We start from the raw sequence: 12,057 nt of genomic DNA on the forward strand, positions 1-12,057 counted from the left end.
CTCTGTCCATTGTTATCTTTGAGGTAGTGTTCAAGTGTTCTATTTGAATTCAAATAACTAAAATAAATTCCAGCAGTTTTCAAACCATTTGTTTGGTTTGTTGAAAGTATGAGATAAACCGTAAGCAAGCAATGCCTACATATTTTGCTTCCTGGTTATAATAGAATTACATTTGGAAATGCATCTGAAGAAAAGAACTTTGATAGACTTAGGTCGATGGCTTCACTCCTATTTTTCTAGATGTATGATCATGAATACTTGCTCTAACTAAGAGTCCCTTAATATTGAAGTTGGGTAGATTAGATTTCTGTCTCTCTATTGTAATCTGTGTGATTCAAGATTAAGGTGCTAAACATTTTTAAGTGAATGTGTGAAGAAACAAATGAATGTCTATAAAATATTCTACCTTTATAACAAGGCACAGAATAGTTCTTTTCTTATGTTAATAGTTAAAATGCAGTATTGCATTTGACTGATTTGGGGAGAGGTCTTGACTGAAAAGCAATCCACATCACAAATCAAGAAGCATAATTTTTATTCTTTGACATGACAGTCAATGGCAGCTCAAGACAAGTTTTTTTTCCCCCCAATATAGCATTGAGGAACTACAATAATATTCAATAATGAAATTGTAAGTGAAAAACAACGAGGTACTTAAAGTAAAGAACCTTTTTTGGATAAGAATTGGATACCTAGAACTGTGGAGAGTTGGTGAAGATTTAACACTTTCTTACTTTAAATTTAACTTATATCAGCAAGGAACACATTTTCTGAAGAATTGCTGGTCATTTCCATGCTCATTGAAAATATAGATCCAGTGTCTCTCAAAGTCAGATGGTCATGTGATTGATAATTTAAGTACATATCTATATGCCAAATTTTACAAATGGTTTGAGTATAAGCAATCAGTTTGGCAACTTATTTAATTTCACTACTTTAAGTGACATGTAAAACAATATCTAAAGCCTAAGTTTAATTTTTTTTATTGTTTCAGAATAAATAAGGTTTATGAAATCATACTGTGAAATTGTATCACTTGCATTAATGCTATAACATGACACCTTTACTTGATGTTAACAGTTATCAGTTAAGCAAAGAAATTCTAGCTTGAACTAAGGAAAGCTTTGTAAGATTAAAGTGATCACATTTCATTAATGTGAATTTTTGTTAATTTTTGAATTTAAAATTTCGAAACCTTTTTGTAATTATTAATATTAGTCACATGACAAGTAAATGTATGCAAGGTTTTTTTTTTTTTTTAATCCCAACACCCCATACAAATGCTTCTAAGACAATAAATCATAAGGTTTTTGGTGTTTTGTTTTTTTTTTTTAAGAAAAACAGCATGGAGTTTTTAAATAATTTTTACTTTTAATTTATGTTGGTTTGCAAACCTTTATGTCTTAAAAATACAAGCTTATATTTAGTCATACATTTCTGTGTAATTGTAAGTCAAGACTAATTGTGAATAGGTAGTTTGTGTTTGGACCTTACTTCTAATTGGTAGTTTATCCAAAATTCACTTTAAAATATATCATTTCTTTCATCTGTCAGTGAGGATGAATGTCATTATTTGCTTCTGACTATGCATGTATATTTGAAATCATGAAGGCACAAAGAGAGCAAAATCACTTTCACTCATAACCTTTGCTTCCTTTTCTTACTCAACAGTGTTGACACACTCTATTAATACTTTATCCTCAACCTAATTCCTTGTTTATCCCTACTAATATTCCACCCTAAAGACAGCCTCTCAGAATAGTATCTGAAACATTCAAACTGAGGTATGGCTATAAAAGTGAATAATGAGAACATACAGGATATCTTTCTTTGGGTGGCTTTCCCAGGCCTCTAGGGTCATACTGGGGGCTCTGTTTCCCTCACAGAGCATTTGAAGTGTGTTAGTTTCTTATCTCCATAAGTGAATGATTTACTTCCTATCTTTGGGTTTGAACAGCACTGTTTGATTGTTCACACGCTGTATTTATAGTGCCTTTTGAGTGGGAGGATTTTATATTCTGCTGTCTAAAATTGTATAACCATTTATGATTTTTAAGTGAACTTAAAGATTATTTATTTTTACCATAGACCACACATATTTTATGTCCCAGGGTTACTCTGATTTTACAGTGTTTTGAAACCCTCTACTCTGTTATATCTTTGGATCCTCACCTCAACTCAGTAGGTGAGAGACTGTGGTCAGCTTCAGGCTCAAAGGCTGGGTACTGTACAGATCCACTCATACCCAACAGCTTCTTATGAAGATTATTTTCATTGAGGAAGATATTATTATAAAAATAAATTCAAGATCAATTTGTAACTAATGTGTTTAGCTAATGGTTAGTACCATTAATCAGCCAAAAACGACTTAGGGTCTATCTCCTTGTGCCTATCAATGTTTCATATGGCAAAAAGATCACATGACTTTTAACAGGGATTTAGGATTTTATGTAAAATTTTTAAGTTTAGTATTTTAAAATGCTAGGTCTTATTTAATTAAACTCTAGATCAGGTTACTGGAGCAAAATCTTTAACACAACATGGTTGGTATATGGTAGCAACTTAGTAAGTCTTGCTGAATTGTGAGCATCATAAAAAAATAGATTTTATAGTAAGCCATTTTTTTCCCTTTTGGTTCAAGTAGAGATTAAGTAAATTGATTTAAAAACTTGAAAAATATTACATACTTAGGAAAGTAAGAATCTCTACGAAGATGAATATTCATTTAATAAAGTTGCACTGTTTAAAGTTTATTTATTTTTGAGAGCTACAGTGTGTGCGTGCACACATGCACAGAGAGTGGCAGAGAGAGTGGGAGAGAGAGAATCCCAAGCTGGTTCCATGCTGTCAGCATGGAGCCTAATGCGGAGCTTGATCCCACAAACCACGAGATCATGAGCTGAAAGCAAGAGTTGGACACTTAACTGACTGAGCCACCCAGGTGCCCCTGAAGTTGCACTGTTAAAAAAAATTGGAGGTAATAAGAAAAATGGATGATTTCTACAAGGGGGGGGGGGAGAAAAATTGGTTTTTATTTGAGCGATTACAAGTATTTGCCATTGTTATAGGTTATCTCGCTTGTAGGTTATATTTTCTATTTAAAATGCTATTTGTATTTGAAATTATATTGTTGAGAAAACTTAAAATAGCACGTTTTAATCCTTGACCTGGAATCTGTATCAGTGGACATGATCTCTGTGTAAAAAATTTTGTTTTGATTTGCATTTGCATAGCATTAAGATCAAGTTACATAGAAAAAAATTGTCTGCTATTGTTTCTATGGTGATAATGGTTAAATAATAATTTTAGGAATGGCATAGCTCTGAAATAAAGTAATAAAATTCATAATTGTTCTACTTCTTTGACTTCTTCTAGATGTATTGAACAAAAATTTAAGCGCTGTCCTCCCCTGCCTACCACCAGTGTCATAATAGTTTTTCATAATGAAGCCTGGTCCACGCTGCTTAGAACTGTCCACAGTGTGCTTTATTCTTCCCCTGCCATACTGCTGAAGGAAATCATTTTGGTGGATGATGCTAGTGTAGATGGTAAGAAAGCACATGCAAATTAGGTTGTTTTCCAAGTAAATCCATGTGATGTTGTCCAAAGTCTATTTGATTGTATTGTACTCTCTGTATGCAACCCCCCCCCCCCGCTTGAATATAATACCTTGGATGATGGGTATGATGCATGAGAGTAGAATTCAAAGGTGTCTATATTTAAATATTTTAAAGTTCAGAAATGTTTGAAGTACCATGACTTCTAACTTTGTGGTCCTCAATGTGAGACTTATTGTAAGGCATAGTGGTTAAGAACACAAACTTGAGCCTTGAGTCAGGCTGCCTTGGTTTGAATCCCAGTTCTGGTCCTATCCAGCTGTGTAACTTGGACAAATTACTTAACCTTTTTATGCCTCAGTTTCTTTATCTGTAAAATGGGGAAAATGCCATATTTCATCAAATTTATTGCACATCATTAGTTTATTTTTTAAATTTTTATCTTTTCATCATTAGTTTATATACCGCTAGAATAAAAAACCCTCACAACCAATTACACTAAGATGCCATTGATTATAATAAGTATCTAATGGTGCAGCTTAGAATTGAGGAAATACATAAATGATACATAACTCCTAGGATTGTTTTGAAGATTAGATGAGTTAATATAAATAATACATTAATTAATAATATAAATGAGTAGTTAAAAATCATTAAAGAGTCACTACATCCTGTTTTATTTTGGCTGCTAAGTATTTCAATATTGTTTACAAAGTTAGCTGAATTCTTTAATGAATTTCTACTTAAAATTACAAATCAACGGTCAGTTACTAAATTGTACATTTTAAATTGGAATTGCAAGGCTAATCAGACAAATGCCCTAATTTGCTAAGTTTTCAAACATTATGAGTATTTTAAATACCAAACAGATATAGATTATTTCAATGATCACAAAATTTATTCCTGAATTAGTTGAGTTCGGAGCCTGATTCTTTAAGGTCAAATTCTCACTCCAGTACTAACTAGCTGTTTCCTCATCTGTAAAATGGGGATAGTGATACTCTTTCATCTATCCGAAAGCAACATCTGTTTTAAGATAAACCATTACTTTATGTGCCATGAAAAAAGAAAAAAATACTGCTTATTAAGTGACATGTCATCAATAACAAGATGTATCCAGACTTAAGAAATGATAATAAGTGAATAAAGCATAAAATTACTAACCTGGCTTATTTAATTTTCTACATACAATCCTAAACATTTCTTTAACTTCAAAATAAAATATCATGAGTGAATTGAGATTGTTTTCAAGTTAAGTATCATCTAGGTGGAATAAGTTTGCTTATCTCCAGAGATGTTTGACATGGATATGAAATGTATTCACTAAATGGAGAAGTTTTATAATTCAAGTTCCCTGCATATGGGTACACAGTACTGGATCAGAGATTTGAATCTCCACTCCTCTTACCCAGGTTATAACACCACTTAATTGTAACCAACTGATTTATTTACTGCTTGAAATGTTATGATTTTTTTTTTTTTTAAATTCTTGGTCTGTAGTCCATAGAGGTGTGTTTTCCCCCCCATGTTTATGTATTTGTTTTGAGAGAGAGAGAGAGAGAACACAGGCAAGAGAGGGGCAGACAGAAAACGAGAGAGAAAGAGAATCCCATGCAGGCTCTGCACTGGCAGCACAGAGCCCGATGCAGGGCTCAATCTCATGAACCATGAGATCATGAACTGAGCTGAGATCAAGAGTGGGACGCTTAACTGAGTGAATCACCCAGGCGCCCCTGCATCCATAGTTTTAAGTGACATTTGATTAAGTTCTGCGTGTCTCTCATATGTTATGTTGTAAAAAGAAAAGAAAAAAAAAATCCCTCTTTGGTTTTTTGAGCTTTCTTCTCAGATGGTTTTTGTTTGATTTTTCAAGCAGTGAGAAATTAGGGTCACAGTAAGGCTACTTGTAATAAGCCTTCAGTTGAAGGTAACTTCTATTATTGCTCAAACAAAATTAATAGAATTAAAGGAAATCAGAAAGAAAAGTGATATCCAATCATAATCTTCCTATTTAATTTTAATTTTGCTTTTTCTCTCTTGATCGCTGTCTAAATAAACATAGAATGTTTACCTAGTTACATCCATGTCAGAAATTCAATTTTGAAATCTGACATTTTCATATAGTATTATTATTAGCCCATTTCTTTTACCTTCAAAACTTTATTTTTAATGACCATGATGGACTAGATGCATTTTACTTATTTTACCATTCACCTTCACTCACCCCACCCTGTTAGTATATATCACACTGTAATGAATATCCTTTCTTTTGAATTGTATCTTTGGGTAAGTTAGACTGCTTGGTCAAAGGGTCTGAATATTTTAATTCTTTATAGCATTGGCAATTAACTTGCAACAGTTTTCTTGGTGAGGAATCTTTTTGCATCCTAATGTAATTAATTTGTCTTATTGAATCAAAGATTTAATGAGTACCCGCTATAGAAAATGTGTTCCTAGTTGTTGTAAAGGAGCTTGTGATGTAGAAACTATAGTCCCTGGTTTCAATTGGTTTAGGAAAGAGCAGCATAATACGTGGATAATCAAGTGACAAAGAGATAGTTAAGTCCTAGTGACAGCAAAACAAAAGACAGTCAACGTTTTCAGAGCATGGGCCATGTGGTAAGCCTTGTCTTAAATGCACAGCAATCTTTCATTTTTATACTCTCAGCAATCCCTTGTAAGGGTAAATGCTGTTATCCCCATCTTCTAGATAAACTGAGGTCCAAGTAAAATAAAATAACTTACCAAAAGTCACTCAGCTAAAAGTAATGGTGCTATAAATAAATAAACCCAGGAGGTCTGATTTCACAGCTTTGTGCTCTTAACCTTGCAAAAATACAGGTATGGATGGGGCTTGAATTTAAGGGGCAGATAAAAATTTATAGGAAGTTTGGAAGTTGTGGGTCAATAAAAAATTCTTTGGGGCGCCTGGGTGGCTCGGTTGGTTGAGCGTCCGACTTCGGCTCAGGTCATGATCTCACGGTCCGTGGGTTCGAGCCCCGCATCGGGCTCTGTGCTGACAGCTCAGAGCCTGGAGCCTGTTTCGGATTCTGTGTCTCCCTCTCTCTCTGCCCCTCCCCTGTTCATGCTCTGTCTCTCTCTGTCTCAAAAATAAATAAACGTTAAAAAAAAAAATTAAAAAATAATTCTTTAACGACTCAAACAGTGGGACAGTTTATTGAAGGAATCTATAGTGACTCCATTAAAAAAGATTCAATCCCCATTAAAGCCTTTGAAATGTTTTTATACAAGTTTCTATTTTATAAATCTATGATTAAGGCAGAAATATCCATGATTTATATTTTAAGAGAAGTTACAATCCTGCTTGTCTTTCAGAGAATTAATTCTGAGGTTCTTAGAAGGTATGAAAAAGCCTATTATTTTGAGGCAACAATGCTTAGATTTATTGTCCACAGAAGCTGTTCCTGAACTCTCACTTCCTTTATGAATGTTTAAACTTTGAATAAGCAACTCTTTTATCTGTACCACTGGAGAACTGAAAAAAAAATTTATAATCATAGATAAAGTCATCTATGTTTGCTTCTGGAATCAGGCAGAAGCAAACATCTACCCTAGGACATTTACTGATGTTCTCAGCATTCCCAGATCTTTTTGAGGCTGTGCTATGGGCCCAAGAAGGCCATCTGAAGAAACACATTGTATACTCAACAAAGAACCAAGAATTTATTGGTGAAAAAAGCAGACTTAAGAAGTTGTTTCAAAATACGAACAACACTTGACTGACATGATTAATGTGTTTTCTTTTACCTACTGTTTTAATTCTTGCTTATCATGTCTCATCCAAATTGGAATGTTGAATATCTTAAATTATATACCCATTAATAAGATTTAGCCTGTTTTTAGCTCCATTCCTAACGTACATGCTCCTTTCTTCTTTCATATTTTTACTGGAAAAAATTCTGTGTCAGCAGACTCCAAAGCTTTCAAAAATTTTATGCTGACTCTTTGTAAAAATATTCTTAAACTGCTGTAGCCTTGGGCTTTCCTATTTGCCATTTTCCTCATCATTTTTGTTTTAAATTATTATGATCACTGCCTAAGTATCAGAGAATCCTTTTGATACTTGGCATTTTTCTTTGAATTTCCAGACTTAAATTCCAATTTTAAAATGTGTCAAATATCTTTTTGGCCAAATTCAGTTTCCTTCACTCCCTTAGCTAGTTTTCTCAGACCCCTAAATGAGCCTTCTTAACTCCTGGGTCTACTCCACTTGAAGTCTCTCCCCTCCCCACAAAATATATTTATTGATATTGCATGTACAGGATAAGTCAGTGTTACCACAGTATGTGTTATAGTTGTTCAGAAGTTAAGATTTGCATATATAGCTATTGTTTTTCTTCAAAGAGTTAAAGATACAATTTCGTCTTAATGGAAGGATGTGTGCAACTGTTAAGATGACGAATGTGGAGATATTGCCCTGTGGTTTCTTCATTTGCTTTCATGTGTTCATATATGAAAATAAACTTAGGAAGAGTTAATCCTAATTTTTTTTTTTTCTTACAGAGTACTTACATGATAAACTAGAGGAATATATAAAACAATTTTCTATAGTAAAAATAGTTAGACAAAGAGAGAGAAAAGGTCTGATCACTGCCAGGTTGCTAGGAGCAACAGTTGCAACAGCTGAAACCCTCACATTTTTAGATGCTCACTGTAAGTATATATGTATAGACGTAGTTGTAACATTTTCCCCTCTGCTTCCCTCTAACTTAAAAAGTGAAGAAGGCTTTTCTTTAAATAACTAATTGTATTTTCTTTAACATCATTTTCAGCTGATGCTTATAGCAATGACAGCCTAAGCAGGTTATAGCTCTGGGTAGGAGCCTCCTTTCACTTACATGGAGTTAGGCTCCTTCAGTATCTTCCCTTCAGCGACCAGCTTTCCCAGCGAGTTATCCTTGCTTGGGATTTTTTTCAGATACTCATTGTGTCCACCCCCCCACCCCAAATGTTTTTCCTTATTATTATTGATTCTTATACTTTAAAATGAATGAAAGTTTTAAGTGTAAGCAATTTTATCTTTAAACTTTGTCCTGGTACTGATACTTTCAATTTCTATATTTCCACTCTTTTTTCAAAGATTTGCACACTCCTCTTGTGCTAAGTTAGAGGTGTCCCCTTCCAGCTTTTTCTGGTATCTTTTCTACGAATAGTATCAATTTTTGTTTTTGTTGCTACTGTCTTTTTTTTTTTTTTGCCCTTTATTTTTAGTGGTTTTGTTCTCTAGTGTCAATGATTTTAAAGTATTTAGAAAGTATTTTTAGAGTAAATTTTAATCGGCATGTTAGGGATCACCAAAATGTCCCTTAGTCCTTCAGCTTTAGATTTAGTGGATTATACTTTGTATGACTTTTGTTTTGAATTGAACTGACTAGCCCTTAGATTATGTTTGACCCAGCAAATGGTTTTGGTCCTATGCTAATTTTTCTAGGAGGACTTTTGGATTTGTTTGAGTCTCTTTAGAGTTTTCATATCCAGTACTCCCTTAATACCTGGCCCTCAAATGAAGAGAGGTCTATAGGTAATCCAAGGGAAGTGTTTTGAAAAGGAAATGGTTCATTCTCCAATATTTCCTCTCCTGGTCCAAAATTCCAATTATGTCACACTGGGCATTCTTCCTCTGAGGCAAATGTATCTGATGATCCTCCTTGATGCCAAGTGGTCCTTCTAATAACTGCCAAACTCTGCCTGATGGGGAGACCTGGGTAGGACTGAGTCTCCTGAACTCTGTGTATTAAGTGAGCCTGGCCCCCAGCCAGGACCCAGACTTTGTATGGCATTCCTTTGCCCCCACTTTCCATTAGGGCTGGTCCTTCTCCAACTGTTGACATCAGAATATTCTGACTCGTTGGCTTATTTTCTCCTAAGACTCAGAGAAATGAAGATTTTGTTACTATACCTTACTGAGGGAGACAAGTTTATATAAATCAGAACACTTTTGGGGCTAGGTGGCATGGATCAGCAAAAACTTACCTTTGATCCAAGGCACATTTTAGAGGAAAACACATCATCTGAAATTTAAATACACCAGTATCATTTTATTTCCTCTCTAACGTTAAAAAAAAAAAATCATCCTCTGTAGATAAATTTTCCTAACTATGCTGAATTGTGCCTTATCTTTTTCATCCAACCCTCATCTTATCGCCAGAAACCTTTAAGAAATCTCCCCTATGTAAATGTTCAAAACACGAATGGCTGTTATTCTTGTTTCTCTAAATCATCTTCAAACCACAAAAGAGAAAACCCTCAGTGTTTTCTTTGGGTTAATTAGAATTGTGTTCCCTTCCAGGTGAGTGTTTCTATGGTTGGTTAGAACCTTTGTTGGCCAGGATAGCTGAGAATTACACTGCCGTGGTGAGTCCGGATATTGCATCCATAGATCTGAACACATTTGAATTCAACAAACCCTCTCCTTATGGAAGCAATCACAACCGTGGAAACTTTGACTGGAGCCTTTCCTTTGGCTGGGAATCGCTTCCTGATCACGAGAGGCAAAGAAGGAAAGATGAAACCTACCCAATTAAGTAAGACGATTGCTCCCAAAGTCTTATATGCAGTTCAGTTATTTGAATATGTATTCACACTTTGCTTTTTACAGTTTTTGCCTCCAAGGTAATTCACACTAATGAAATAAAGAAACACACACACATCCTATGTTGGGAATAGAGAAGCCATTTATGTATATACTTAAACATGATGTTACCGAATAGGAAGTAGAATCAGTGAGGCCTTTTGTCTTCTCATAATCATTAGTAAAGAATCCTTAGAGTTGGTTAGAAGACACTTAATAATTTTGTTTCTCTGGGAAAATATATTTAAAGTACTTCCCTCTCCGCTTCCCATAAAATTTGACTCTGAAGGTAGCATTTTTAGTTTCTATTAACCAATATAAAACTTCTTGAAATTGTGATCTAATTTGTTTGTGATTTGATTTAGTCACTCTTTAAATAACTTGTTTTTCCTTATTTTATTTTTATAACAAAATTTGACAATGGATTATTTTTCAGAACACCCACTTTTGCAGGAGGCCTTTTTTCCATATCAAAAGAATATTTTGAATATATTGGAACTTATGATGAAGAAATGGAAATCTGGGGAGGTGAAAATATAGAAATGTCTTTCAGAGTAAGTTTATAAATATAACACATATTAGACAATAAAATACACATTTTGTTCTAATTGGCTGATATGATTATCCTAGATGTGTGCAGGCTTTACTTTTTGTGCTTTCTAAAATTTAATTGCTAGAAATTTTAGAATACGGGTATTTCTTTTTAAAACGTTAATATATTTACTCGTTGCTGCCAGTGTAACAAGAGGAATCAGTTAAACTCCTGTGTCCAGCCAATAGCACCAATTAATGCACTTGTAGCTACTGAATTCCAGCCAAGATAAATATAATTCAATCTAGTGCTTCAGGAAATGAGCTGATTATCAAGGGAGTCAGAATGGAAAAACATTTATGTATAATTTTAAAAAGACCTTAACTCTTTGGATTAAATGACCTTTTTTTTCCCCTATACATATTAAAAGTCAATATGAGAAACAAAACAAAAACTTTGGATGGTCTCCACATACACTTATTTCATTTCATGATTCATTTTCTGCAATGACTCTATCATTCATCTTTCATCCTTTAGACTGGAAGGTACTGGGAAAAGAACTGAACTAGTAGTTAGAAGATTTAAGTTTTAGCTCTGGCTCCATTACATAATGGCAATGATGATCTTAGCCAAATTTGAACTGCTCAAGGGAGGGGTCTTATTGTATCCATTTAAGTATTCCCAACCCCTAGCGCGTGTTAGATCTCAGGCACAATTTGTTGAATTAAAAATACCACTGAGTTTTCTCATTTGTTTAAAAACAAAAGAGAGAGAGAGAGAGAATATGATCTCTTGCCCTAATGCTAGCACAGATTATTAAGCATGTCTTCATTTTCGATTTTTTGCTTAGTGACTGTTTATGGCAGAACTGATTGCTAAGATTTTTAAATGAGCAAGTATTGATTTAATAATTTTTCATTTTATCTAGAGATAATGCAAATAAGTTTTTTTGTCCCTCTATCTCTAAATAGGTATGAGTCTTTAATAATGACCAACTACTTCACAAGCTTAAAAGATTGTACTTTGGTATTATCTGGAATTGTTTTCTAAATTAGAAAATTGAATATGCAAGGAGTAAATAGAGTCTGGGTCCACTTACTCCAAGACTGCTAGTTCATGCCAGAGAAGAGAGAATCTGGTTCAAGTGAAGTGGCCATATAACTTGTATAAGAAGATAGAATTCAAATACAGAAGAGTCTTTGGTCTTTTGTATATATTAGAGAGCTCGCATAATTGTTTGCAAAAAAAAAAATGTGGGGCTTTATTTTTATGAGAGATCTGAAATCACTATTTTGTTGAAATATTTCCTGAAAGTATACTTATGTTGTCTTTAGTATTTGTACCATTTCATAAAGTTGTTTTTTTATATTTAAGAA

General features: G+C 33.9%; 1 protein-coding gene across 5 annotated transcripts in view; it reads left to right on the forward strand.

Moving 5' to 3' along the window:
• GALNT3 (polypeptide N-acetylgalactosaminyltransferase 3) overlaps positions 1 to 12,057 on the forward strand; it is a 98,276-nt gene that overhangs the window by 75,063 nt on the left and 11,156 nt on the right. For all 5 annotated transcript variants that reach the window (XM_058715074.1, XM_058715072.1, XM_058715073.1 and 2 more), the window contains 4 exons: positions 3,376 to 3,548; positions 8,082 to 8,231; positions 9,868 to 10,102; positions 10,586 to 10,703. In XM_058715074.1, coding sequence (XP_058571057.1) covers positions 3,376 to 3,548; positions 8,082 to 8,231; positions 9,868 to 10,102; positions 10,586 to 10,703 — 676 coding nt within the window. The remainder of the gene's footprint in view (positions 1 to 3,375; positions 3,549 to 8,081; positions 8,232 to 9,867; positions 10,103 to 10,585; positions 10,704 to 12,057) is intronic.

The sequence above is a fragment of the Neofelis nebulosa genome, chromosome 2, assembly GCF_028018385.1.
Source record: "Neofelis nebulosa isolate mNeoNeb1 chromosome 2, mNeoNeb1.pri, whole genome shotgun sequence".
NCBI classification, from domain to species: domain Eukaryota; kingdom Metazoa; phylum Chordata; class Mammalia; order Carnivora; family Felidae; genus Neofelis; species Neofelis nebulosa.